Source organism: Wyeomyia smithii, chromosome 3, assembly GCF_029784165.1.
Source record: "Wyeomyia smithii strain HCP4-BCI-WySm-NY-G18 chromosome 3, ASM2978416v1, whole genome shotgun sequence".
Taxonomy (NCBI): domain Eukaryota; kingdom Metazoa; phylum Arthropoda; class Insecta; order Diptera; family Culicidae; genus Wyeomyia; species Wyeomyia smithii.
Window position 1 is genome coordinate 181,000,404 of NC_073696.1, and position 26,850 is coordinate 181,027,253.

At 37.3% G+C, this 26,850-nt stretch overlaps 4 protein-coding genes across 6 annotated transcripts in view; 2 read left to right on the forward strand and 2 right to left on the reverse strand.

Annotated features, from left to right (window-relative positions):
* Positions 1-4,786: 4,786 nt before the first annotated feature.
* Positions 4,787-11,729, reverse strand: LOC129728891 (uncharacterized). The gene is made up of 4 exons (XM_055687365.1): positions 11,455-11,729; positions 11,332-11,399; positions 11,112-11,212; positions 4,787-5,977 (listed from the first exon to the last, which is right to left on the reverse strand). Exons 1-4 carry the CDS (start codon positions 11,727-11,729, stop codon positions 4,787-4,789), a joined length of 1,635 nt encoding a protein of 544 aa, XP_055543340.1.
* A 6,249-nt stretch (positions 11,730-17,978) lies between these two features.
* LOC129731504 (alpha-ketoglutarate-dependent dioxygenase alkB homolog 6) lies at positions 17,979-19,216 on the forward strand. 2 transcript variants are annotated; one of them, XM_055691571.1, is made up of 3 exons: positions 17,983-18,237; positions 18,297-18,687; positions 18,977-19,216. In XM_055691571.1, the coding sequence occupies exons 1-3, from the start codon at positions 18,208-18,210 to the stop codon at positions 18,985-18,987; spliced, it is 432 nt and encodes a 143-aa protein (XP_055547546.1). In that variant the 5' UTR covers positions 17,983-18,207; the 3' UTR covers positions 18,988-19,216. The 2 variants fall into 2 exon arrangements, with proteins under 2 accessions (XP_055547545.1, XP_055547546.1); XM_055691570.1 differs by lacking the exon at positions 18,977-19,216 and having other exon boundaries at positions 17,979-18,237; positions 18,297-18,953.
* On the reverse strand, positions 18,943-19,947 carry LOC129731506 (THO complex subunit 7 homolog). Its single transcript, XM_055691572.1, has 3 exons — positions 19,760-19,947; positions 19,589-19,709; positions 18,943-19,530 (listed from the first exon to the last, which is right to left on the reverse strand). The coding sequence occupies exons 1-3, from the start codon at positions 19,767-19,769 to the stop codon at positions 18,984-18,986; spliced, it is 678 nt and encodes a 225-aa protein (XP_055547547.1). The 5' UTR covers positions 19,770-19,947; the 3' UTR covers positions 18,943-18,983.
* Positions 19,948-20,925: 978 nt separating this feature from the next.
* Positions 20,926-26,850, forward strand: part of LOC129731500 (E3 ubiquitin-protein ligase COP1-like) — a 31,975-nt gene continuing 26,050 nt past the window's right edge. For both annotated transcript variants that reach the window (XM_055691564.1, XM_055691563.1), the window contains exons 1-2: positions 20,926-21,084; positions 21,362-21,477. In XM_055691564.1, coding sequence (XP_055547539.1) covers positions 21,001-21,084; positions 21,362-21,477 — 200 coding nt within the window. In that variant the 5' untranslated portion in view covers positions 20,926-21,000. The remainder of the gene's footprint in view (positions 21,085-21,361; positions 21,478-26,850) is intronic.

Here is a 26,850-nt window from a genome sequence, read left to right on the forward strand (position 1 = left end):
TGCATACAAAAGTAAAGCACACAGTTTTCTGTATGAGAAAAAAAAAACAAAAAATATTCGTCGCCTTCCGCATCTTTTCGTATTCATTCTGAACGTTATGTGATTCCAGTGTCTTGGTTTTCAAATTCATAAATTCGTCAAATTTTATTATGGAGCCTTTTGCTTCAACGGCACCACCTAATCAAAGATAACTAGAGCAAGATACCTAACTTCCATATTTTTCATACATTTTGAACACGACCGATTTCCGACGGTTAGTGCTGCCATCTGATGACTTAAATTCTCATAAAATTGTCACTATGAGCAAAACCGATTTATCGTGCATAGTCCGCAATTGATCGTTGAGCTGTTCAAGATTGTATATGAAAAGGGTGTAGCAGTTTGGTCAGCTCGATGCTTAAGCTAACATCGCGGCTAACATGCAGATTAATGATATTGTTATTTATTGCAACTTAATGCTATTGCCATATTTTTTGCACTTCAGAAAAGTGTGACATTGACTATCAGAGTGGGGGTTTATATTGAGGGGTTATATTTATTTTCAGATCCCATTCTACCAAAACTTAAAGTTTGATATGTCGCAAGCCAGGTTTCAGAACCATTGTGCTTATGGTCAGGTTCACCCAGGCAGACTATTTTTGCTTTATTAACCTCGGTAAGAGTGGAAAACTTGACTGTAGACCGTGCTCATAGCGGTTATCAGGAATTTCTGATGGTACGCTTAATTTTAAATGATGCGCCGGTAATTCTTGATTCTTCCGGAACGTTTTATGTTTGAGAAATAAACATTCGTACACATTGTTATCATTTTTCGGATGGCAGCACCGTACAGTCGTCCACATGGATACTGAAAAAATTGTTTCACCTTTCAGCAGTCATGTCTTGACCTTTTTTTTTTTATTCTTGATATCAATAATAATAGAAGGCCCAATCGCAAAAAGCATAACGGGGCCGAAAATTCTGTTGGAGTAGGGAAAAGCCTGTTTGAGTAGAATAAATATAGTTATTCCTCCTCGAATAGGCATAAAAACCCTCTCATCTTTTCATGCAAATAAATACAATTATAAATATATTACAAATCAAAATATTTAAAACTAGGAAAGAATATTGATCCTCAACTCTTGATAAATTTTGCAGCATCGACAGTCCAATATAAGTTCGTCTCTCGTCTGTTGCAGCAGATGTGGTGGTAAGTACGTGTTGTGGCTCTACTGCAGCATGGGTCGTTTATGGTTTATAGCGATTTCATTAGCAGTTTGTTATTTCCATACTATAAAGAAAAAAAAATCATTAAATCTGAACTTTGATGGCTTTCAGGAATCCGTAGATAAGCTGCATGTACGGTAAGTCTCGCCTACCCAGAATATCACGCACCGTGACGTTGGACTGTATTCCTCCGGCCCTAAGGGAGTCTAAAAGTTGGGATCTGGCGCCACAGTACTCAGTGCATACCCAAACAATATGCTCAATGTTATGGTATCCCTGTCCACAAACGCAAAGACTGCTATTCGTGAGCCCAATACGCAAGAGATGCGCGTCAAGTCCATAGTGATTGGACATAAGCCGAGACATCACACGAATGAAGTCTCGACCTACATCCAACCGCCCGAACCACGGTTTCGTCGATACCACAGGGATGATAGAGTGTAACCATCGTCCCAATTGGGTCCTAAAGCTATACCAGTTTTTATATAACATTTGAAAAAGCCCGTTTATCGTTTTCCTTCGATTTTTAAATGAAGAGTGAAAAAACTGCTCGGAAGGTCTAAGTTGACGTTTCGCCCATGTACGGTATATGAGAGAGCTGTCATTAAAGGCATTTCGAGCAGTTTTTAATTTTTCATTTAAAATCGAAGGAAAACGATAAACATTTTTAAAAAATCACATTTTGCTCAGAAAATTGCACTCTTTCAGCTGATATATAAAAATCAGAAAACCGTTTTAAACTTTAGGACCCAATTCCCCTTTGTCCCATGAGGCCTGCCAGCTAAGAAGTGTCTTCTGACGAGAAATTTCAAAGAATTCATTGTAAGCAATGGGTCTTTCATAAATATCACCGTTTATTGAGCCCACCTTAGCTAGAGAGTCAGCCCTCTCATTGCCCGGAATGGAACAATGAGAAGGTACCCATGCTAAGGTAATCTGGGTTGATTTTGCGGATAAAGCACTCAGATTCTCCCGTATTTTCCCCAGGAAATACGGAAAGTGCTTCACATCCTTCATCGATCGAAGAGCCTCAATAGAACTGAGACTGTCCGTAAAGATGAAGTAATGGTCCGTGGGCATTGTTTCGATAATCCCAAGGGTATACTGAATTGCAGCTAATTTTGCGACGTAAACAGAAGCAGGATTGTCGAGCTTATAGGAGGCGGTGAAATTGTTATTGAAGATACCGAAGCCAGTGGACCCGTTGAGAAGTGATCCGTCAGTGTAGAACGCATTGTCACAGTTGATGTTCCTATAATTATTAAAAAAAAATATTTTCGGGATCTGCTGCACGCGTAAGTGATCCGGGAATCCACGAGTTTCTTTCATCATGGATGCATCGAAAAATACAGTATGAGGAAGGATTTATACTTTGGGACATGTGATTGAAATACACAGTCATGAAACGGGATTGAGAATGAAGTTCAACAAGCCTATCAAAATTTTCAATCACCAAGGGGTTCAAAACCTCACATTTGATGAGAATACGAGTAGTCAGATCCCAGAAACGGTCTTTTAATGGTAAAACGCCCGCCAAAACTTCCAAACTCATCGTATGGGTCGAATGCATGCAGCCTAAGGCGATACGCAAGCAACGATATTGTAGTCGTTCCAGCTTGATTAAGTGGGTGTTTGCAGCGGAGCGAAAACAAAAACACCCGTACTCAATCACAGACAATATCGTTGTTTTATACAGCCTTATAAGGTCTCCTGGGTGGGCTCCACACCACGATCCGGTTATTGTCCGGAGAAAATTCACTCTTTGTTGGCATTTTTTAATCAGATACCTAACATGACATCCCCAGGTGCCTTTAGAGTCAAACCAGATACCAAGATATTTATGTACCAAAGCCTGAGAGATCGTTTCACCCATCAGCTTTAAGTGGAGCCGAGCTGGCTCACGCTTCCTAGAAAAAACTACTATCTCAGTCTTCTCCGCGGAGAATTCGATACCTAGCTGTAGAGCTCAAGCAGACAAATCGTTCAAGGTATCTTGCAATGGTCCTTGCAAATCGGCAGCTCTGGTTCCTGCCACAGAAACCACGCTGTCGTCTGCAAGTTGTCTTATCGTGCATAAATTTGCCAGACAATCATCAATGTCATTTACATAGAAATTATAAAGAAGGGGGCTTAGACATGAGCCCTGGGGAAGACCCATGTAACTAATTTGAAATGTTGCCAGATCACCATGCGTAAAATGCATGTGTTTTTCGGACAACAAATTATGCAAGAAATTGTTTAAAATTGGAGAAAATCCTTGTCGGTGAAGTTTACCCGAAAGAATGTCAATAGAAACGGAATCAAAAGCCCCCTTAATGTCCAAAAACACGAATGCCATCTGCTCTTTGTGAGCAAACGCGAGCTGAATTTCTGTAGAAAGCAACGCAAGACAATCATTCATCCCTTTGGCACGGCGGAAACCAAATTGAGTATTTGATAGTAGACCATTTGTTTCGACCCAATGGTTCAAGCGACGGAGTATCATTTTCTCCATCAATTTCCGGATACAGGATAGCATTGCAATCGGCCTATACGAATTGTGATCGGATGCTGGTTTTCCCGGTTTTTGGATGGCGATCACCTTCACTTCCCTGCAATTCTGTGGTACAAAATTTTGCTCCAGGAACTTATTGAACAAGTTCAATAAGCGCCTCTTGGCAGTGCTGGGTAGATTCTTCAACAATTGTTATTGTTACAGGAGAGAAGGGCAATTGAAAATTCTGCCATCGAAAAAGGTGATTCTATCACGTCTTAGCCCGGAGACGCGTCGCGAACAATGTTATTCGCAGGAACAGCGTCCGGACATACTTTCCTGGTAGGGTTACCATTTGGCCGGGGTTAAAAATCAGGACAACTTTTTCCGGTACAAATTTAATATGAGCTGTTTTCTTTTTTTGAGGTATCAATAAATAAACACGTAATTAGATTGTTACACTTCAAAATACGCCACTCATTTATTTAGCAAAACAAAGCTTTGGTGCTACATTCCGATTCGGAACTTGACCTTCTGTTTACTATACACAGACTTCGCAGCCAACCGTTAAGTGTACAGGACAATTGCGGGGCTAGCGCTACGATCCTACTGACACTAACAGTCTCTCTCGAGTCAAGACTCGAACCTACGACGACCGGCTCGTTAAACCAGCATCGTACCTCGAGACCAGCTAGGGAGCACTCATTTATTTATTTAAAATATTTCTCGGACGATACAATTTTGCAACTTTGATTCATTAGGCATAAGTAGAGGGTTCGCCACAAAAAGCAGAATCACAAAAGGCAGAAGCACGAAAGGCAGAATCACGAAAAGCAGAACGTTATGATCTTACACGAAAGGCAGAATATTACATATGGCGGAAACATGAAAGGCAGAATTTCGAAGGGCACGAAAGGCAGAATCACTGAAACCAAACCCAGAGATGACACTAAACAAATTTACGAACAGTGCGAAGTAAAATAAATATAAAAGTATTATCGTAATAATATAATAATAAAAAAACAAGCAATAAAACTAACAGAAAAGATTCCTTTTATGATTTATGTATTTTTATACAGTTAAATTATGTTACACTCTACAAATTATTTACATTCTCTTAGTTTTTGCAGCCAGGCATAGGCTTAATGAGCATAAAAATTCTAAATTTGATGATTTGTTTAAATTGCTACATTTCTCGAAGATAAGTTGGTCCTTTTTCCTCGAATCTACACTACTTTGAGCAGGTAAAATGTCATTTTTTATCTGTAGTATTATTCCCTCCGTCTCGTGTTGTTCTTTACGAATTTCTGTAATTATTTTCGACAAGCTAACATGATTTGTACCGACGAGAACCGTCCACCTTCTATGCCACGCCTCCAGAAGGTTCGTCGAGCGTGGAATTTTTGCTCTCACGGCCTTGTAGTTACTCCATAAAGCTGGAGGGAAGAGTGGGCGGCCATTTTCGTTTTTTCCCAAAATGTACGTTTCTTCGAAATACTCGAAAAAAGTTTTAGGAATGTCCTGCAGAGTAGGTTTAAGCTCTTTGTATGCTTTGCCTATTCTACTGTGCAGTAAGAATGATAGCGCGCAGATCTTTTTAGTACTCATGTAAAGATTAATGTTCATGGAATATGCTGATTTTAATCCTAATAACGTCAAGTGCTTCATGATGTTCTGCGTGAAATGGAAATAGCATCCAAAGCTTTGCAGCATGGGGAAAACTTCTCGCAACGCATTGAGCGCAGCTTTTTTAAAATCCGAAAGAATGTATTCGCACTTTACTGTCATTCTGTTATCCGAGAGCACATCCGACAACGCTTCAAAAGCGGTAGCATATGTTTTTTGACATTTGCGTCCCAGTAAAAAGTAAACCAGTGGAATTACTCGTTGGCTTTGACCGGATCCCACAAGCCCGTGGAATGTATACATCTGGCTGAAACCAGTTGGTGCTGTTTTGAAAGTTCCATCACACATCCAGTAATCAGCATTAGATAGTAATTCCACCATTTTTTGAGCTTGTTTGCTGGCCCTTGTTTGTACGATTGGGTTCATAGAGCAGCTGACTTCTCTTATAATTTTCGACGGAACATCACTGCAATCTATTGCTCTACGCTTAAGAGCGTAACGATATTCATTTTCCAGGCAATCGATCGGATTTGCAGGGTGGTCATGGTTTCCGTGTGATACAACCTCATGTGTGTTTTCACGCAAAAACGTGATGGCTCTCGCACGACAACTGCAGTTACTTTGTTTCCTGTAACTCCTTCTTGCACAATCCCAATAGTATCGCTGGTTTTTCTGAAATAGAAAAGTTAAATATATTTGTGTGTTTGTTGAACTTTAAGAATATTCAAATGTAAAAAGTGTAAAAATGGTTGAAAAATGAAATATTCAATATTAATCATGACAACTGTATATAAATCCTACCCGGTCAACATTGTTACGTAACATTATATAGATTGTAAAAGTAAAATAAATCGTGTAAAATGACCGTGAATATTCTCTACACTACACTACTTATTCCCTGGTATATTTTAATTGTTCCTGCGGCCTTGTTTCACTGCCAACTACCGGACATCCATCGCGAGAGGGATAGATCTAAAACCTAAGAGTATTACACACGATTTCGCTTAGCTGCTCAGTTTGATTCGTTTAGGGTGAAGTCCCGGTTAGAAAAAGTTGGCACTCGAGGTGCACCATCAGAACTATCTTGCGACTATTTGCATGTCGCATCACCAGCAGCGACTGAAGCCACGTTGGTAATGGGCGCAAGCGAAATGAAGAATGCACTATGCTTGGGATGGGAATACCATCAGTAACTACTTATAGTTATCAGTAAGGAAAAATATCATTAACTAAAGTAAAGTAAAGTAAAGTTTTTCTTATGCTGATATTGTTCGCAATTTTTTTTTGTAGGAGAGATACTCTACAGTCATATAACTTTCACATAGGCGCAACTAAGAAAAATCTTAGGGGGGCTCTATTCTTCTTTATTTTTTATTGGAAAAAATATAACATGATAACATCAAATCATCGCCAAAAATTGTTTTATTTAGCTTTCGGATACAGGAGCTTTCAGATGTCGCAAAGAGCGCCCCCATTTCACACAAGGAATTTTTTAGCTCCCAAGAATTTTCCACGTTGTATTCAATATACCGTATTGCATCAAGTTTTGAGCAAAACTTCTTGAACTAAAAAATCAACAACAAATGACTTTTCTCATGTTGGTTATTTTAACATGTTGGTTATTTTATTTATGTTGCAATTAAGTGCTATTTTTATAGATTTAAACATGTTTTGTATATGAAAATAACGAGAATTAAGAAAACGGCTTTGATTCAAATTCCGAATACTAATCACTTAGAAATAGAAAGGCAAACCGTCTCAACACTGACTGTCACATTTTTCAACGCCTGTTGATTCGCTGGAAGTGGTCTTACAGTAAGGCGGCATCCATAAATTACGTAACGCTCATAGGGGGGAGGGGGAGTATGCTTGGGCGTTACGATTTGTTACACAGGGGTGGGGGGGAGGTGAGTTCAGCGTTACGTAACGAAAAATCTCTGGAGAGACTCTCAAAAACGAGCATTTTTATCAAGGAAATCCTTCTGCAGCGTTACGTAATTTTTATGGGGGGAAGGTGTTGGCGTTACATTTCGTTACACAAGGGGGGGTGGGGGTCCAAAAATTGTTTTTTTTTGCGTTACGTAATTTATGGATGTCACCTATAGAGCTACACATCATTGGGTAAAGAACAGCAAAGGAACAAAATGGTATATAATAATCTTACTTTTGATTACACTAACTATAATAAGGCCGTTACAAATTTTATTTTCATTTATGTCACAACCCCCTTAAAAAATGTAGAAAATTGGAAGGGGAGAAAAAAAAGTTCAATCCGTTTTGATAATATATAAGTGTAAGTGTGTCGTCAAAAGGCAAGCCATATGATTAAAAATAAAAATAAATTGTTACTTTTCAACATTCATTTGAAGGCAAGTTCGTAACTTACATACAAATTTTTTTTAAAGATATTCATTTTTTTTTCTTCTCGGTGTTATTTATTTTTCACCACCCCCTTGACTAATTTTGATATATAGCTTTGGGCATAAAAAGTATTTAAAATTTGTATCAGCCTAATTTGATTTTTATTCTGAAGTGTTCGAAGTTTGAATCAAAACGGTATATCCATTTCAAACTTTTTCCCAAGGTGCGGAGAGAAGCTTTCCAGAATTTTTTTTTATTTTTTCTAATGAATTATTTCAAAGAAAACAATTATACAAGCAAACAATATTAAGGAGAGTTAGATATGAGAATTGATCCTGCGTGCTGACCTTACTGAGCTCCGTTTTTTATCGCTGTATCGTTGAGAAGCTTATCTCCGCCCCTTGAGAAGATGTTTGAAATGGATATATATTGCGGTAATCTGTAGCGTTTCAGCGGAAGTCAAACCTCTTCCGGTTTGTCGTATTACACGTTCACATTTCGAAATTTCAGATCATGAGAAAAATTGCTCATAAATCAAAGTGACCAGAAGTCCCTCGTTTCGCGGAACAGTTCCGCGTTTGAACAAATTGTCCCGCCCCTAAAAATACGCCCCGCGAAATGTCCTACGTTCATCAAAAGTGTCCCGCATGCTTTTGAAATATCCCGCGGTTTCAACAAAATAAAACTAACGGATGTTACATTTTTGTCACTGGGATAACGTTCGTCTCTGACAAGCATCATTCTACTCATTATTATGTCTCTTTACGTCTATAACCGCCAAATAAAAAGTGTCTATGGTACGGTAACCAGCGGTATTCGGCAGCTTCGAATGTTTTTATTGTACACTCAGGTTTTTTACGCGGTTGCTTTCTTCAAAAACTCAAAAATGGTACAAGATATCGACTTCGTTCCAATCACGTTTTCCGTTTTAGGAGAAAGATTTCAATAAAAAAATCACAATTTTTGGTTTAAATACTGAATATTGCTTTTTGGTCTTCAGACTGAACACCACCATATTCAATCAAAGTTTTGGGACGGGTTTCTACGTTATTTTTTTAACTCAATTTATTCTTTTTTACGCGGTTCCATACAAATTTGAAACGTATCCCCGTGTGAAGAAACCTGACTGTGTTTACTATACTTTAAATTTTAAATACAATATTGATGCACGTGAAATGGAACACCAACATTACAATGCTACTATTAATTTAGATAAATGTTACGTTACATTTTGATAACCTTGAAATGTGCATAATTAATAACAATCGCAACGTAACAATTACATTACCAAAAGGATATTTCGTTACATTACAAGTAAAGCATTTTTGTTACATTGCATGTACGTTAAATACTGTTACATAACAATGTTACCATTTTTTTAGTAACAGTTATGTTGCAATTAGATAACTTTGTATCGTAACAATGTTACTTCTGTGTTACAGAACAGCAACATTGTGTTACATTCAATGTTGACCGGGTAATGAAACAAAAAGTAAACGACTGGACATCCCGGAATTGGAACATGATTGGCAATGATTAAAAACGTATCTCTGGGCCTAGGAAACAACCTAAGGAACTAATTTTATGCAGTATGGTATATTGAGATGAAAAATATTATCATGCAAAAAACTAGCTTCGTAGGTTGTTCCAACGACAGATTCTTTTTTAGTCACTGCCGAAAACACCCCCTCTCTCTATGTCGCATTGAAAACGCTGAGCTTTGAACAACTCACAAATCGCAAAACTGAATGTTTTTTTTTTTGAAACATATTTCTAGAAATATTATATAACATCTCACTGTCTTGTTTGGTACAATCAACATAACACAATTCATGCGGCGAAGACGCATAATCGAGGGCAAGGAAACGAGGCGGCACTGAACCGCCGTGGTTTCCGCAGTCCGAGCCGGCCGCCGACCCGCCGTCGGAAGCGGCGGCCTCTCGCATACAAACGACTGATCTAATGATTTTCTAGGAATATTCAAACAGAGTTTCTTTCCCTCAGTTAAGTCCGAACGAGCGGTAGCGAGTAAGGACAGCACACACATGGACAATAGAGTCGGCCGAAGGCCGCGAGTGTTTTTTTTATCGTTGCTTCAAAAGGTGACACAGTGTTAGGTATCGATGAAGTAATGTAATAAAAATGCAGGTGATGCTACTATTGTTTATTAAGAGTGTCAGTTGGATTTATTTTACAGACAAAGAATTTCAGACCAGAAATTTCTCATACATTCCATTGGCCTAGCTCGAAAATTTTGTAAGTCCCAGGATCTAAGTTTTTGTATTTTGCATAAAACGTTTCTAACGTTTCGAGCATTTGCATAAATTTTATTTATTTTCATTTTGCATAATAAAATAAATTTGACAATTTCATGTGTACTATTTCATGTGGTTACTCTGAGGCTCTTCTTCCCAAAGTCCGCTTGAGATCAAATTTTGCATGAGAACTTTTTCCGAGAAGACAAAACTTTTACGCCCCAACTCTTAAAGTTATCTCATACCTTTCATTGGCCCCAGGATACAGAAGCATTGCAAGCTCAAGAGAAAGTTGACAGAAAAAAAAAGCTGAAGAAAGCAAGAAAGCGCGAGAAGGCGAAGATTGTCAACGATTTGAAATTGCCCTCTTGCGGTATTCCGGGTCCTTCGGGTGGGGGAGGTGTTTTTGACTATGTCTAATGGAACACGTTTTTGGTTCCTAACCAGTGTTAATTCGAAAATCAGCCTACAAAAATGCGGAAAATTCAGCAAAAAAAGTCTCGCAAAACATCGCGGAAAAAATGGCGTAAAAAGACTGACTGTACAAAATTAAAGCTGTCAGTTTTAATTATATTAATTGTTTTACACACTGTGACATGTATTTTATTTTTTCTTGGATTTTGTTGTGATATCCCCTAATAAAAGGAATTTAGATATTAGGAAAAAATATTTTGAAAAATACTATATACACTAAGCTTAAAAGAGTAACTAATCAAATAATTAAGACAGTTTAACATTGTATTAAATTTTAAACAGTCTCACAAATTTTAAGATATATTCTGCTCATAATGAAAATAAAAATCAATGGAAAACCATGCGTCGTTGGCAGTGGTAAATCATGTGTTGGACAAACAAACCAATGTATTAAAGACGAGTAGATCAACATAAAAATGGCATATAAGCTAGAAGTGTGCGTAACACGAGACTAGTATAACATACACTAATTTCGTCATTTCGAAAACAAAACATCAACTGGACGTAATTGTAATTCTAGAATCCCCTGAGGATAACCAAAGGAATGAAATATAGAGGGTCAAAATGTCCGGAAATATTTGCTTTTTTAAGTCAACTTGTTTTTGAAAACAGTTGACTATCAAACATAAATAGAATAGAATAGCATAAAACAACCAAGGTTCAAGTTAGCCATTTTCAATAAAGTTATTTTAAAATTTTTGAATAATTAAACTAACCTTTTTATCTAGATTGTAAAGATAGCCTTCAATGTTGAGCATTTCCTTATTTTTTCGAGAATACACAATACTCGCTTCGGGTAAAGCTTTGGGGCTGGTGTCTAAAAATATAAAAAAATCATAAATAAATTTATCAAATAAAAATTGAGTAAAAATTATCAAAATTGATGTGAATAAAAGTAATATGGGAAATCATGGGAAGACCAGTAAAATTTCTTACCTTGCTGGTAATAGTCGAGCTGCTGATTGCTGTCCTTGGAAAATACCGGTTGGGTTTCCTCAGAGCAACTAAAATTGTCAGCATGAACAATTAAACTATTCTCAATTTTGATTGTAATCTTACCTGCAATTATCACTAGAGTTTTGTTCTTCGTGCGACTCCATAGTGATATCACTCGCTATTGAAAATTTTTTCAGATTTTGTTGATTTGGTTTGCTATGATTCTGGCATCGAACATTTTCTTTCGCCTTGGTTACCAGTGAAGATTCTACCAACCTGTAGTTGTATTCCACCTTCCGCGCAACTCGTGACATTGCCTCCTGTGATTCTGCTTTTCGTGCCTTTCTTGACTCTGCCATTTGTGATTCTGCCTTTCGTGCTCTTGGTGATTCGGCCATTCGTGATTCTGCCATATGAAATAATCTGCCTTTCGTAATTCTGCTTTTCGTGATTCTGCCTTTCGTGATTCCGCCTTTCGATTTTCCGCCTTTCGTAGGAGACCCATTTTTATATATAAGTTGAAAGAGTGCAATTTTCTAAACAAGACGTGATTTTTAAAAAAATGTTTATCGTTGTCCTTCGATTTTTATATGAAGTATAAAAAACTGCTCGAAATACCTTGAATGACAATTCTCCTATATATCGTACGTGTGCGAAATGTCATTTAAGACATTTCAAGGAGTTTTTTTTCTTTTTTCAAAAATCGAAGGAAAACGATAAACATTTTTTAAAAATCACGTCTTGCTCAGAAAACGCGGCTGTTTTAAATGATATATATAAACTTGTATCCAGCTTGTTACGCGTATAATGGCGGACGCTAAAATGCAAAATTTGTATTGAATCATCCACCCTTTTGACAACTCTGCTCATGTCAATTTGAAGTCTCCACGTATTTTATCAAAAAAGAAATAAATATGGCAACATTTGTGTTGCCAATTCCTCAGAAATCCCAGAACTGACGTAAGCAGAGAGGTTCGCATAATACGAACACGCATTATAGCGACTTTAATGCCATTATGGTGCGAAAAAAGCTGGATAGCTTAAGGACCCAAAAGTCAGATAGTTGAGGGTTGAGCAAGAACTAGAAAATTTCTCTCGACAAAATTCAATCAAAGAAAAATCGTTCAAAATGAGTCCGTTTCGTTCCGGAGTCAAAGTAAAAGTACTGAACAATCTTCAACATTTCTGAACATCCGGCATCATTCAGTAAAATCAGGACAAATGCTAAAATATGAAAAATAAATCAGGACGCTCCAAACGGATCTCAAAATCAGGACATGTCCTGCTGAATCATGACGGATGGTATCCCTATTTCCTGGCGAAGTTAAATATCCACCGACTTGAAGACTCTTCGCTTTCGTTGACTACATTACGATTTCTCATTCTTCGGGCTGTGTTTCAAAGAGTGCTCATTGATGTCTCTCTCGAAGTTTCGTTCACGAACCGTCGCCAATAGGCGCGTTTTTTTGCTCTAGCCATGTTTTTGAACTTGGTGTTGAGCTCCGAATACCGTATATAGTCGCCAGGTATACCTTTCTTCTGAAAGGCTATAAACGCGTCGGATCTTTCCGTGTAGACATCGGAGCACTCTTTGTCCCACCACGGAGTGGGAGGCCGTTCTTTGATCGTCACGCCGGGATATTTCTTCGTTTGGGCCTGTAACGCGGCGTCGAGAATCAAGCCCGCGAAGAGGTTGTATCCTTCAAGTGGTGGTTGATGTTGAATCGACTCAACGGCTTCTGTAACCATTTCCTCGTATACCTTCCGATCGATATTCCGTGTGAGGTCATACGGAATATCAATTGATCGCGTTTGAGTTGAACCTTTAGCAATTGAAATTAAACAGGCATATGATCGCTACCGTGGGGATCGGGGATTACCTTCCATGTGCAATCCAACCGTAGCGACGTCGAACATAAGGATAGATCCAAAGCGCTTGGGCGCGCTGGAGGTTTCGGGATACGTGTCATTTCACCGTTGTTCAAAATAGTCATGTCGAAGTCATCGCAAAGGTTATAGATTAAAGAGGAGCGGTTATCATTGTAAGGGAAACCCCAAGCCACACCATGAGAGTTGAAATCTCCCAAACCAAACGTGGCGAGGGAAGAGGTTCTATAATATTAAAGAGCAGCCGTTGTCCAACCTGTGCTCTGGGGGAAATATATATTGAGGCAATACAAAGCTCTTTACCTTGTATTGTCATTTGACATGCGACAACTTCGATACCTGGAATTGAGGGGAGGTTAATACGATAGAAAGAAGAGAACTTCTTAATCCCTAGAAGTACTCCTCCATAAGGGGTGTCTCGATCTAGGCGAATAATGTTAAAATCATGGAAGTTAAGATCTAAATTTGAAGTGAGCCAAGTTTCATAGAGAGAAAAAACATCGCATTTTAATTTGTTAATCATTATTTTGAAAGAGTCGAGTTTGGGAATGATACTTCTGCAATTCCACTGTAAAACATTGATTGAACCTCCGACCCTAATCGATGAATTAGCCATCGAAGGATACAATCGTAGCGAGAAGGGGCCATTTTACAGTCATCTGTTTCAAAAATGTTCTAATTGTAGGTAGAAAAGCCAACAGAAAACTTTTAAGAGGGTCAGTGATATTGAAGGTTTGTAAGATCCAGTCCACGATATCTGAGAGTTTCAGAAGTCCAGATTCTGGCTGTATCTTGGACGAAAAGGGGGAACCATTTGGGATTTTTGATGTTCCCGGAAGTGCTGGATACTCCTTACTCAAGCATCTTTACAGGCTGAATGCTGGGGTTCTTGAACCGGCCAACCCCAGCACTCAACAAGTCATCGATTGTCAAACCCGCTTCAGTGACGACACCGTCGATCTCCACAATGCGAGCAGGGATGTATACGCGATACTCCCGCGTGAAAAGCTCACTGCAAACAATCGCATTTGCCTGTGTGAGATCAGACACTGGCACTCGCAATTTGTTTGGGCGAACTTTGAAGATCTCAGTTACAGCTTTATACTGCTTTACCAGATCCTTGGAAATTTGTATGATATTTAAAGGTTTCGATTTGGGCCGGAAATATACAGTCCAGTGCCCGGACGAATCATCCGGGTATTGATTGATCCTTGTGGTCTGCTGCAAGGCCGGGTTTTTATTTTCTAATAAATTATTCGGAGGTTCATTAGAGGAGTCCATCTCCTCTGTCATGGCGCTCACAATAGTGAGCGCGTGTGCTTTCAGACAAAATGCTCAGGTAGTTCGAATAATAATAACAAACGTACGAAAAGAAAGAAAAAAAACTTAAAACTTCTTAAAAACTAATAAACCTATCTGTACAGTTGGTTCAATCCACGCGACGACACCGACAACAGCAAACAGCAAACTCGAACGGTGCGGGGGGGGGGGTGCGCACGGGGAAGAACGCTGGTTGACACCGAACAACACTTGCACAGGCTGGCAAAAAAGTCACTCGCCACTCTACGCAGCGTATTGTTTTATAACAAAGCGCGACGACCTTGGAACGGATTAAATGATGCAAAAACAGTACCGCAGCAAGTCTATCTCACGTCCGTTGCTGACAATGGTTGAGCTCGGAATTCACTACACCTCTTGATAATTGTCTATAATGTACTTCAAAGCAATGATCTTGATATAAAATCGACGATCCAGATCTGAAATTGAAGAAAAAATTAATTACGGTAGCGAGTGTAAATAAAACCGTCACGTCCCAAGCGAAGGTTGCTGAGCTTAAGATGTCTTGACCTTGTCGTCAGTTGATTTTGACGTTAAGTATGCATCATATTAACAGTGTATGAATTAGTTCGACTTTTGCTCACGCGCAGCGACAAACATGTCCGATGAATTCTGCAAGAGTCAGGTATCTTGTTCTAGTCATCTTTGACCTAATTCAATGTCTAGTAAGTTGTAAATTAATGGTTTTATACATGTATTTAAAACTCCTCTTTTAACCATAGAAACCGGATTAGAAAGACAACATATAAATGAAACAATGAAACGTCGAAAATCACTAGGAGAAATGAAAATAGCAGCGAAAGAAATTTTTCCTGCTTATAAGCATAATGAATTTCAAATTATCTGGAGATTCCAGCAATCACAGCGGATGATGATGATGACTTTTTCAATTTGTGTTTAGTTTGTATTACATATGTTGTTTTAATTTAATAAAAATATATATATATTTAGGCAAAAAAATTTTAATTCGAGGGATCGTTCATAAATTACGTATTTTTTCAATAGGGAGGACGCCCAGTGGCACTAATTGTAGTCAAAGATCATATAATTCTATGAAAAAAAACCTAATGAAAAGAGTGCCAAAAACATTAAAAATTAAATTTCGTGCTTTATGGACGGCCCCAAACAAAAAATGGATGCCAGATTCGTGTTCAGCGCCCCAGAATTACGTAAATACCAAGTTTTTGTCGCATTTATCGACACTTTTTTTTGCTTGGCCAGCCTATGTATGAAGTCGCCCCACACTATAAAAAAATGTCACGATTACTTCAAGTGTTTTTGCACTTTACTCAATTCGTCACATCACACTGCAAGTAGAAGTGATTTAGTGTTGATTTCTCGATGATTAACACTTTCCAATGAAATGATTTTGCGTTGAAAACTGGTTAATGGAAATCACCATCGTATTATAATGAATATCTCTTGTATTATCACTACTGTTTAAATCAATTGAATAACAGCTGCAATTCCAATTGACAAACGTCAAAACCATTAAGCGAAACAAAGATAGTGACAATGGCGAACGATGCAAGCAGCTCATTTATCCAGAGATCGGAAATTTATTTGAGCGTAAGTTTTATTGAATGTTTTAAGTTAAAATAACAATAAAACGACTCGTTTACAGATCCTGAAATCAATTGCATCGATACAGTAACAGGGAACATCTCTAGGATCATTTTGTTATTAAATTAAAAATCTAAAATAAAATAAAATCTAAAATCTAAAATAAAAAGAAGTCTCTTGAATTTATTGCAAATTTATATAATTATCCAACTGACCGACATTCCGTGTCTCAAACATAAGCATATCAACAAAGTTATGTTCAACAACAGAAAATAAAGTGATTTGCTGTTGATTTCATCGTTCTTTGCATTAATATATTTCGAAAGATTTTCATTCAACTCTGAAATGTTAGGCAAGTAGTGCGAATTCAATAGCAAATCACTTTACTTCGACGTGATTTTTATTTACAGTGCACTGTGCGGGGATACAAGATGTGCAGATTTGTACACTGAAAATAAATTGCACGCTAATCCCTAATGCTCTTTACATATGAATGTCAATAAATGAATCTAATCATTCTATTATGTCGACCCATATCGATTTTTATTGGAATCCACTGTATTTTAACGTGCTTTGGCATTTGACGTATGTAAGCATTGAAATCTGAGTGTAAAATGATTGATATTGGTATGCATGACATGGCAAACCGAAGTGTAAGACACTTGATTCTGTGCTGTGAACTGAAACGCAAGTGTATTCCACGTAGATATGAAATGCTTCATCTATTAGCACAGAAGTAAGTGGAATCCACTTGGCAGTAACGTGTCGATTTTTTACAGTGTATGAAAAATGAAGATTTTAACAGTTCATGTGCAGATCAACGTTGCCAGTATGCCAGATAAATCTGGAATTTGCCAGACTTTTGTTTGCGCGCCCCACAAACATATAAACCCCAGAATCTCAGATATTTGAAAATGAGACAGATTTTTGCCAGATTTCATCCCCGCCGTCTCGCAAAAAGGTCATCATTGCGAGACGGGCCGTGGTAAATCTCATATATTTGCTGCGAAACCAACAGCTATGAAAATATTCCATTTAACTTGAAGTGGTTGCAAGAATAACTCTTCACTCTCACATTAGAAAGAGATAGCATGCTGCCATCCCCTTGCCTTTACCTACCTACACCCGGTGAGAGAAAAAAAAGGTCACTTTAAATTTTTTTTTGATTTTATTCAAAACTTAGTGGCAAGCAATATTAGACAGAATTAGACAGATTGTTTTCTGATTGTTGCTCTTCTAAATTTTAACATTGACTTTTTGCAGATTGCGGATATAAGATTTGACTCCTGAGCCATAAACGTCATACCTGAAAAAAAAAAAATTAACAGATGTTTCTGTTTTACAAGAACGTCTGGCATCTCTGCCCTGATGTTTACGTTCAAATTGGCCCTGACCAGAGTCTATGTTTAAGAGTCCCGCAAAGATGAAACCAAAGGAACCAAATCAGTGTCAAACGAGGGTACCAATCGAGCAATGTAAATAAACAGGGTGATAATGTTAGGAGTGGATGAAAAGTGTTGTAATTGAGCGTAATAAAGAATGTGTTTTTCCGAAGTTTTACCTACACATTTCAATCCAACATTAAACCTGTACACTGGTTCACTTAAATTTAACAAAACATCACCGGTGTAATCTTTCAAAACTGTGTACCTTGTGAAGAATTTCAAAAAATGATATTCGCTTATGCATGATGAAAAACAGAACTGTATAGTTCTTGGCAACAAACGGCACAAAAACTGTGTTGCCGAAACGATAGATTTTCTCTTTGCGGGACTCTATATACCATAGACTCTGGCCCTGACGACTCTGTTGATATTGGTTTGGTTTTTACTTGCGAAAGTGAAGGAAGGAAATATTTTTGCTTTTGTTTTCGCACATAAATTGACAATTGCATATGAGAATTCGCGTAGATGCGAACAGCCTTAAAAATCTCTTTTACTTGTGTCAGGGCCAGTTCTCAGGTATCAAGTTCAAATTAGAGATTTTTTTATATAGTTATAGAGTTTGTTAAATTTGAATCTACATCATTCGTTTCACAATAACCATACTAATTATACAGATAATTCGTGTTTGTCAGTAAGAATAAGTATGGATTTAAAACAATACCAAATAGAAAAAGTTTAGTTTTTCATATTTTATCCATGAGCTACGTTATATCAAATACTTTTATTATTTAGTGCCCAGCTTGCGCTTATTATATCCCCGATTTCATTACACCGCATGATGAGTCTGTTGTGCTTTCCATGGTTGAGAAAACTCCTAAACCACGATGGACCCAACTATCTAATCGGAGGCTAATAAATTACGGCGGGGTTCCACATCCTAAAGGAATGATAGCCGAAGAAATTCCGACCTGGTTGCGAAAGCTTGTTGATCGAATAAACAACATTGATGGAGTGTTTGAAGAAAGCAAACAGGCTAACCACGTTCTTGTGAACGAATATTTAGCTGGCCAGGGAATTATGCCCCATCTTGATGGGCCGCTATTTTATCCGACGATAACCACTATCTCCTGTGGGTCACATACTGTTTTGGAATTCTCAGAATCACAAAACAGTGAACAAATAGGTACTGATAAGAAAGTAATTACTAAACTTTTGATACAACCTCGTAGTTTGCTCATACTGAAAGACGACATGTATCAAAAGTATTTACATTCTATTCAAGAAATTGATAGAGACGTAATTGATGAAAATTTTGCCAATTTGTCCAATTTACCAAACTGGGAAGCGGCAGTTAATATCGGCGATCAATTAACTAGAAGTACTCGTATTTCATTGACAATTCGACATGTGCCCAAAACATCAAAATTAAAAATCAAACTTCATTAACAACTTTTTCTTGTTTTATTTTTTAGAAATTATTTAGCACATTTTTTCAGGAGAAGAAAGGATTACATCGTTGCCGTCTGGACTTGGCACATCATCGACAGTTAAAATTATTGGTTCTTCGTCACAAGACATTTTTTCATCTGCCAAATCTTGAACATCTGTTTCAACAGTATCTAATTTGTTCTGAAGTTCGACAATTGATCTCATCAAAACAGTAAAATCCTTTTTCTTCGTTCCTAGCTTCCGTTCCAGTGAAGCCTTTTTTTCTTGTAGCTGATTTAATTCTTGTTTCAGCATATCCAATTCCTTAATTGTATTTTTTCTATCTGGTTGATGATTAATAATTTTCGCCAGCACATCGTATTCCATTCGATTCTTGCGAATCTTTTTGGCAAGTACTAAGTTTTGTTTACTTTGAATTATTTGAGATTTGGCTGTTTCTATTCCAGTTTCTATGGCATCGGATATAGTAGCGTAATTCTTAAGCTCTTGCTCCATCATACTCGCGCAAAAATCAGATTTTTTCATAGCAAATTCGCACTGTGCGAGCTGTGCTAACAATCGATCATGAATAGCTTGACTGTAATTGAGGCTCCTTGTACATTGCGATAGAGATATGTTAATTTGACTAGTTTTACCTGTTTTCCGCGCTATCAGTCGAGTTACACCATTTTACGAAAGTTTTCAACAAGTCGTTTAAACGGCGGTCATCACCAGTTCCATCTCCATCAATTTGTAAACGCCGGCGAATTACTTCCTCTGTAAAAACAGGTCATAGAATAAAATTTTAAAACTGGATATGTGCTCACCATCAGACATTGTGCTTTTTTGACCTGTTTATCACGCTCCAAAATGTTCAATTTGTTGAAAATATAATCCTGCTTTCGAAACTTTTAATTTTTCTAGTGCTTGATTGTTTTATGTGGATTGCTTAAGTTTACAAATCTCGCGTAATTTTTAATAACTTTTTGACGCGGGGAGTTTAGGGCAAAAAGTGCTGCCAGAATTTTCAATGAAAGGTTCGTTTGTGTGATATACACTAATAAAAATGCACACCTGAAACTCTTAAGCCTGTATCACACCACTCTTTGACCAATTGTCAAATGTTTGACCTTTTGTGAGAATGATCTGATTTATTTGACATCATGATTGTCGTTTGCCTCTGTTTACCACATTTATAAAAGGGAGAGTGACAAACAATCATCTTTGACCAAATTATTGGGTTGATTAGCTACTCACGAATTTCTGATTTTTATATATCAATTAAAATAGTGTAATTTTCTAAGCCAAACGTGATGTTTTTAAAATTTTATAACATTTTCCTTTATTTTTAAATGAAGAATAAAAATCTCTCAAAATCGCTATAATGACAGTTTCTATATGGGCGATCTGTCATTGTAGCAATTTCGAGCAGTTTTAATTCGTGATTTAAAAATTGAATGACAATGATAGAAATTTTTTGAAAATCACGTATTGGTCAGAAAACGCTGCTCTTTCAGATGATATAAAAACCTGATATAGCTAAACAACCCAATTTTACTCAAATGCTGACTTCCGTGCAGGTACTCAAAAATAGGAAAATCACTTTTACCTAAAAGTACCTTCCCGCACAATACGGTTGATTTGCGTCAAAAATACGCATATTTGGGTAGTTTTACTTTTCTGTGTATGAATGTTCCGTTTTCCTGCATACAAATGGTTTTTATGGTTTTGTTGAGTACATTTCTGGTAGAGTGTACATGTCATAGCAATGAATGTTGCCAGATCTTAAGCTGTAAACTGTGTTCCAGGAAAAATCATGACAAACACATCTCGGGCTAACATTTTTCAGTACTCAAAACCAGCAAATATGTTATTTTATGTGCTATAGGTTTAGGTAATTTTTATGTTTTTCGCTAGCTCCATTTTATTAAATATGAAAAGTTTTCGTTGTCAATTTAGTGCTGGCCTTGCAATTCGTAGGATCGTATTTCACTATTAATGTTATCTGGAAACACTGTTCTCGACATACTTGCACTTGTGCCTTTTACGTTCGTATCATGGTAGTATAATGGCATTTGTTCGATCTTATCTGCTGGTTAGATATAAAAATTCCGTGCTCGCGCAGAGGTTCTTTTCTTCAATGTCCGACAAAGTACGTATAAGTAAACGAATATAAAGTATATTTTAGTAGAAATTAGCTTTGAAATTGCAATCCCGTGTAACTGTGTGCTTTCGCTTATTTATTTTTCACGTTTATTTTCCGTACTGCGGCTTGTGCAACATTACTCGTGGTTTGCTACTGCCGCGGTGTCTTCGTCGTCTTGGTTTCCTTATTGCTGGTTGCCTCCGCCACCGCTGCAAACAACCAATCAACGCTTGGATGATATTACCCGCTTATTAATCTCCACCAACTTTCCTTCGAACCGCAGCGAGGTCTTGTGCTCGGTGTATATTCCTCCGAAGGTCAGGATGATGTGAAGTTCACCAAGTTCGCCCAGAAGTACAACGAATCAACAGCTGGGAAATTACTTGAGCAGATCAAAATGTATGTAGCCCGTTGATTAATTGTTTTCTATCTATTGATTTTCCGTTTACGTTTTATTGTTTGATCTTTGTTTTTTTTACTAATCTAAAATGGCAGAGAGTTCAATTGTTGCGAGAGTACATTGGTGCGATTATTCGACAATCATTTGGTTAACATAATAGGTATAATGACGCATTCATGCAGTGAATAATCTTGTCGGCAAATACCAATTTATCACTGTTGTAGACACTATTATGTGGCATCAGCAAGGTGCGATAAGATTCGCAGTGGGCTAAAATATGTGTGAAATTGTATTGTATTTACACAATTTGAGAATTCTCGCTGAACATGTGAAAAGGGCCCATGTGCCATATGTAAACAAGCCACAATTTCACGTTTTTCAATGAATACAAGCTTATTCTACTGGTACAAATAAGATTTTTTGATAAAGAGTGAATTCTTTTATCAATAAATCTTATTGGTAAGAGCAGATTTCGCTTGTATTGATCAAAAAACGAGAAAATTTGGCTTGTTTACATATGGCACCTGGGCCCTTTTCACATGTTTGGCGAGAATTTAGATTACCTTTGTTATTAATGAAGTAGAATTTTATTTGTTACATTTTTTTGTATAACAAAATTGTTGCACTGGTTAACGAAAAACCTTAAACATAAATACTAAAAACGTGAAATAACGCAAACGAAGGAAAGCTAAGATCTATGTCAACAATGGTGAATATTACGAAAGAAATGACACTTGATTTTTTTTGAATATTGGTTAAAAATGTGAATCTAGTATCATTGCGCACTTCTTGTGAAAAATAGTGTGAAAACTTACACTTGTCTGATGTGCAAATTGTAAAATGTAATCATAGGGCGCCAAATTTAATGTATATTAATGTTCTTTCTTGTCATTTATCAATCCAAATATTTACTGCCAGGTAGACGCCACGTTACGTAAACTTCAATTAGCGAAATAGTATTATACTGTTATTTACAGAATCGCAAAAAGCACAAAAATATATTGCTATAACGCGACACAGTTTCACATCTCAAGCTAAATATATTGTCTACTTCTTTATATTTATCGACAGAGCCCACTGTCGTGTTCGCAGCGCTTAGTCGTTTGCAAATTCGTATCCATACATAATACGAAAAGGGTATAGGTTAGAACATAATTATAGCCAACCCTCCACGGTATCAGATGCACATTATTATTGGTACGCTGCACTGGGACCTTTAAGACACACAGCCGGCAAGAATTCGACTGTTCTATCGATAGCAAACCGCACAATCAACGTCATTGTCGTTTTTCAACTAAGACTGCCATTAAAGTAGGTTAATGAAAAAAGTCTCGTTAGCTCGTTTCAGCGTATTTTCCAAAGTACAGTTTACTTGTAGAAGCTGGCTGTTCAATTCATTGTCCTAGTAGCCACGAATGTGACATGACAAAACGTAATTTCTGCACCTCTTCTTCAATATGTTTTTGCACGACGTTTTTTACCCAAGAGAGTGCCTGCCATGCTAAACGGGGTTTTTTTCTTTTCCTGCCAGTGGCTTGTGGTTTGAGTACAAGAAGAATGGTACGAGTAGTGATATATGGCTGGTGCAATGAATTCGTTTTAAAGACCAATGTATAAAGTAATATTTGATATTATCTTATCTAAACGAATGACTTGCGCTTATCAGTCTGCTTCTAGCTTGATGTAAAATAAAGATTGAAATAATATTACAACAATTATGATCATGAATATGGAAACTTATTCGTCGGTTATATCTATCAAAATATTTTGGTTTTGGTACTTTGAAAACATAAAAAGTACAGTAATATTTTTTATTTTTATTTTATTTGTCAATTCTTTCAAAAAAAGTTATTGAGTGTTAGAGCATAGTGTTAAGATATGTGTCATACATTTCGATACACCGCCTAATAATAATTGCTTCGCAACAATATCATCGTCCGGATAAATTTTAGCAATTCAATACACTGCATCGCTTCAAAAATTCGTCTTTTTGGTCGGGTATAATGAAAATGCTCCCTGTTTATTATGGCTGTCATCAGTGAGCTGATAGAAATATTTGGAGTCAGGGTATGTGAATAAAGTGCATCTGATACCGTGGAGGGTTGGCTATAATTATGTCCTATCTTATACCCTTTGCAAACGATTAGGCGCATACTGAGGTAGATAATATATTCAGATTGAGATGTGAAACTGTTTCGCGATATTTTTGTGGGTCAAAACGATAACTTAAACTAATGTGGGAACAAATATTAAATAGATGTATCCCGAGAAACACAATACTTCAATACTTATAAGGGGCCATCCACATACCACGTGGACAATCGTGGGGGGGGGTGTAATGTCCACGGTCCACGTAATGTCTTGCCACGTGGTATATGTATGGCCCCTAACTGCATAATGCTTTGCTTATAATTTACTAAAAATTGAGGAATTTGTGAAAAATACATTACCTTAGCTTAGTTCAGCTTGACTGACTGCACATATCAATGGTAGCACTCAGTGATTGGTCCGAATCAGTAAAATTGCACAGTGAATCAACTGAATGGGGTTGGGAGTAACCGACCATTCTCATTGTACGAGTTTTGGTGACTCAATACTTTGAAGTATAGGAAGTATAGGAGGTTTTTGTTAGTAGGGGAGGGCTCGTTGAACCAGGATTCACTTTGATAAGTGATGCGATCATACATATAACTTCTACCCGTCTCTATTTAGCTTTTATCCGTTTATTCTATATTCAGCCGGCTGATTAGAGAAGCACATTTAGCTTATTTATATTTGGTATCTGTTAAGACCAAGAGAACTCAACAATGCCTTTGGGGCCACGCACAGGTGTGCATGGTTTATTTCAATAGAGAACAACATTGTTTAAATTTGCTGATTTGAGACTGATTTACACAATATTATGCTATTGGAGCCACGCACATTATTCTACACGATGCGGATCTGATTTAAACCAATAAACCATATGAAGGCTTTTGGGGACATATACAAATGTGTGTGATTTACTTGAATGAAAACAAAAGGTTACTGGTTGCTGACAGTGGTCCATTCTCTCCGGCAGGGACGTCTCGCCCCGTCAAGATAGTCCGTCGCAACACACTGGTTGCTGAAACTATCTGACACCAAATTTTTTTTTCGAAAACCGAAATTCCATGCAGCCCGCTTGGATGAATTATAGGATTTTTAAAGGCCAAACTTCCAGACTGAGCAACTTTGCATATACAGGTCGGACTCGATTATCCGGAGACTCGATTATCCGGGGGCTCGATTAACCGGGGCTCGATTATCCGGAGAAAATGGTTCGATTATCCGGAGTATTTTTTGTTTCTGTATTTCTATAACGTACTTTTGTCTCCCGGGTCATTGGGAGGTTCGGGGTTGTTCATAATTGTAGCGGTACAAGCCCCGTTCCGCTTAGGCAGTTCATTTTTGGCAGCTTTCTCGTCGTTCCTTCAACCAATTCTTACTCAATAACCTCCAAAATCAGGGTATTGTGGTTTTTTGTTGCCAATAAGAACAACCGCTATTGGTAAACCGGTTTCGGAATCAAGGTAGGAACATATTCCAGTAATATAATGGCCATGATCATTGTAGTACTTAGAACCACAAGCAGGCCTGGCCCGGTTCTGTTCCGGATACTCTCGGATTATTGAACCAAAACTCATCAAACGAAATTAATAACGACTTCAAATCCGCAAAGTAGTCCATATCGAGCGTCTAGGTCGTTATAGGTCACTCAAGAAATGGAAAAAACATGAGTGTTTGTTTTTACATCTTCGATATAACCAATATAACATAATTTATTATTACGTATATATGTATAACAAACGCCGACAAACAGTCTAAAGACAATTTTTAATTTTTTTCGTCGACACACGCATTATATACAATTTATTATAATAGAAAACTCACTGTGCTAGATGATATATATTAAAAATTTAAATGAAAAAAAATGGCTCGATTATCCGGAAAATTCGATTATCCGGAGCGAAATGTTTTTCAAAACTCCGGATGATCGAGTCCGACCTGTACTATTTTTTTTTTTAATTATCTAGACTTGCATTTAAAAAGGACTGATGTTTTTTTTTTGTAAATCGATATATCTGAATAATGACGAGAGAAAAAAAGTCGTCAAGGAATAACTTTGAGAAAGTTGTCTGAATTTCAATTTAAAATGTTGAGAAAAATAAATAATTGAGATACTACAACAACATTTTATCATAACCGTTATGTGCTCCACAATAAAACATCCTTACGTGCCCCCAAAATGGTCCTTCCGAAAAGATTCTACTGGGGCTTCACTAATAACATAACTCTTTGGATGTTATGTGGTGGCCCTGAATAGATTCAAAATGGCAACTGTGGTGGATTTACGGCCTATGAATGTCATCCCGGCTCCGAAAATACTCATATTGGGTGGTATTTGGCCATTTTTGGCTGATTTTCATGAACCAGAAGTTGCCACCTTGGATTTCAAAACGACGTCTGTAGTCGATTTCAGGTCATCCTGATTTCGGAAATACTCATAACCGTATATATTACTTTTTAACGAGTTCTGAAATGTTTTTCGAATTTGGCTTTTAGATAGACAATTGAGTTGCCTGTAGATCTTCTGAACAAATCAAAATGGGTAATCAAATTTTAAGCGAAAAAAGTCTTTCGAACAGGAACTTTTTCATGACCAAAAATTTTTATGTGTTTTGCCTCTGAACTCACATGCGTCTCATCGACGTCAGTAATGACAAGAATTAGAGAAAAGTTGTCAAGGAATGGCGTATAGAAAACCGTCTGAAATTCATTGATCATTTATTGAAACTCTTCTGAACATTTCAACATGTTCACTCTTAAGAAAAAAATTTTTTTCTAACAAAAACTTCTCTATTTGAAAATCTCAAATTCGTTCAAAATGTTAATATCTAATATTGTTGATGATTTATTTTTTATTAATTTCAAACTGTTTGCTCAGGTACAAAAGTAAACAAAGCTACCAAAGCAAAGCCTTGGTGCTACAATCCGATTCGGAACTTGACCATCTGTTTCTTATACACAGACATCGCAGCCGACTATTAAGCGTACAGGACAATTGCGGGGCTAGCGTTATGATCCTACTGATACTAACAGTCCCATCCCGAGACTCGAGCCTACGACAACTGGCTTGTTAGGCCAGCATCGTACCTCGCGACCAACTGAGGAGACAAGCTACCACTATCTTTGAAAAAGTGAGATTGAAAGATTCTGTGCGATGGTCTATTAGAAGCGTTTGCCTTGCAACCCACGCCCACTTAGCAGTTGCATCAAATCGTCGTTCGAACCTTTGTTTACAAAAATGTTTACGTACATTAAAAATCAGGGTGACCACTCTACCGGGAAAA

Coding starts and splice junctions, on each gene's coding strand:
- LOC129731506 (XM_055691572.1), bottom strand. Junction 19,531..19,588: donor ACTGATAGCGCGGAAAACAG/GTAAAACTAGTC, acceptor CCTCAATTACAG/TCAAGCTATTCATGATCGAT.
- LOC129731504 (XM_055691570.1), top strand. CDS start 18,208: ATGGATTTAAAACAATACCAAATAGAAAAA. Junction 18,238..18,296: donor AACAATACCAAATAGAAAAA/GTTTAGTTTTTC, acceptor TTTATTATTTAG/TGCCCAGCTTGCGCTTATTA.
- LOC129728891 (XM_055687365.1), bottom strand. CDS start 11,729: ATGGCCGAATCACCAAGAGCACGAAAGGCAGAATCACAAATGGCAGAG. Junction 11,400..11,454: donor AACTCTAGTGATAATTGCAG/GTAAGATTACAA, acceptor TGACAATTTTAG/TTGCTCTGAGGAAACCCAAC. Junction 5,978..11,111: donor TTTACAATCTAGATAAAAAG/GTTAGTTTAATT, acceptor TTTCTATTTCAG/AAAAACCAGCGATACTATTG.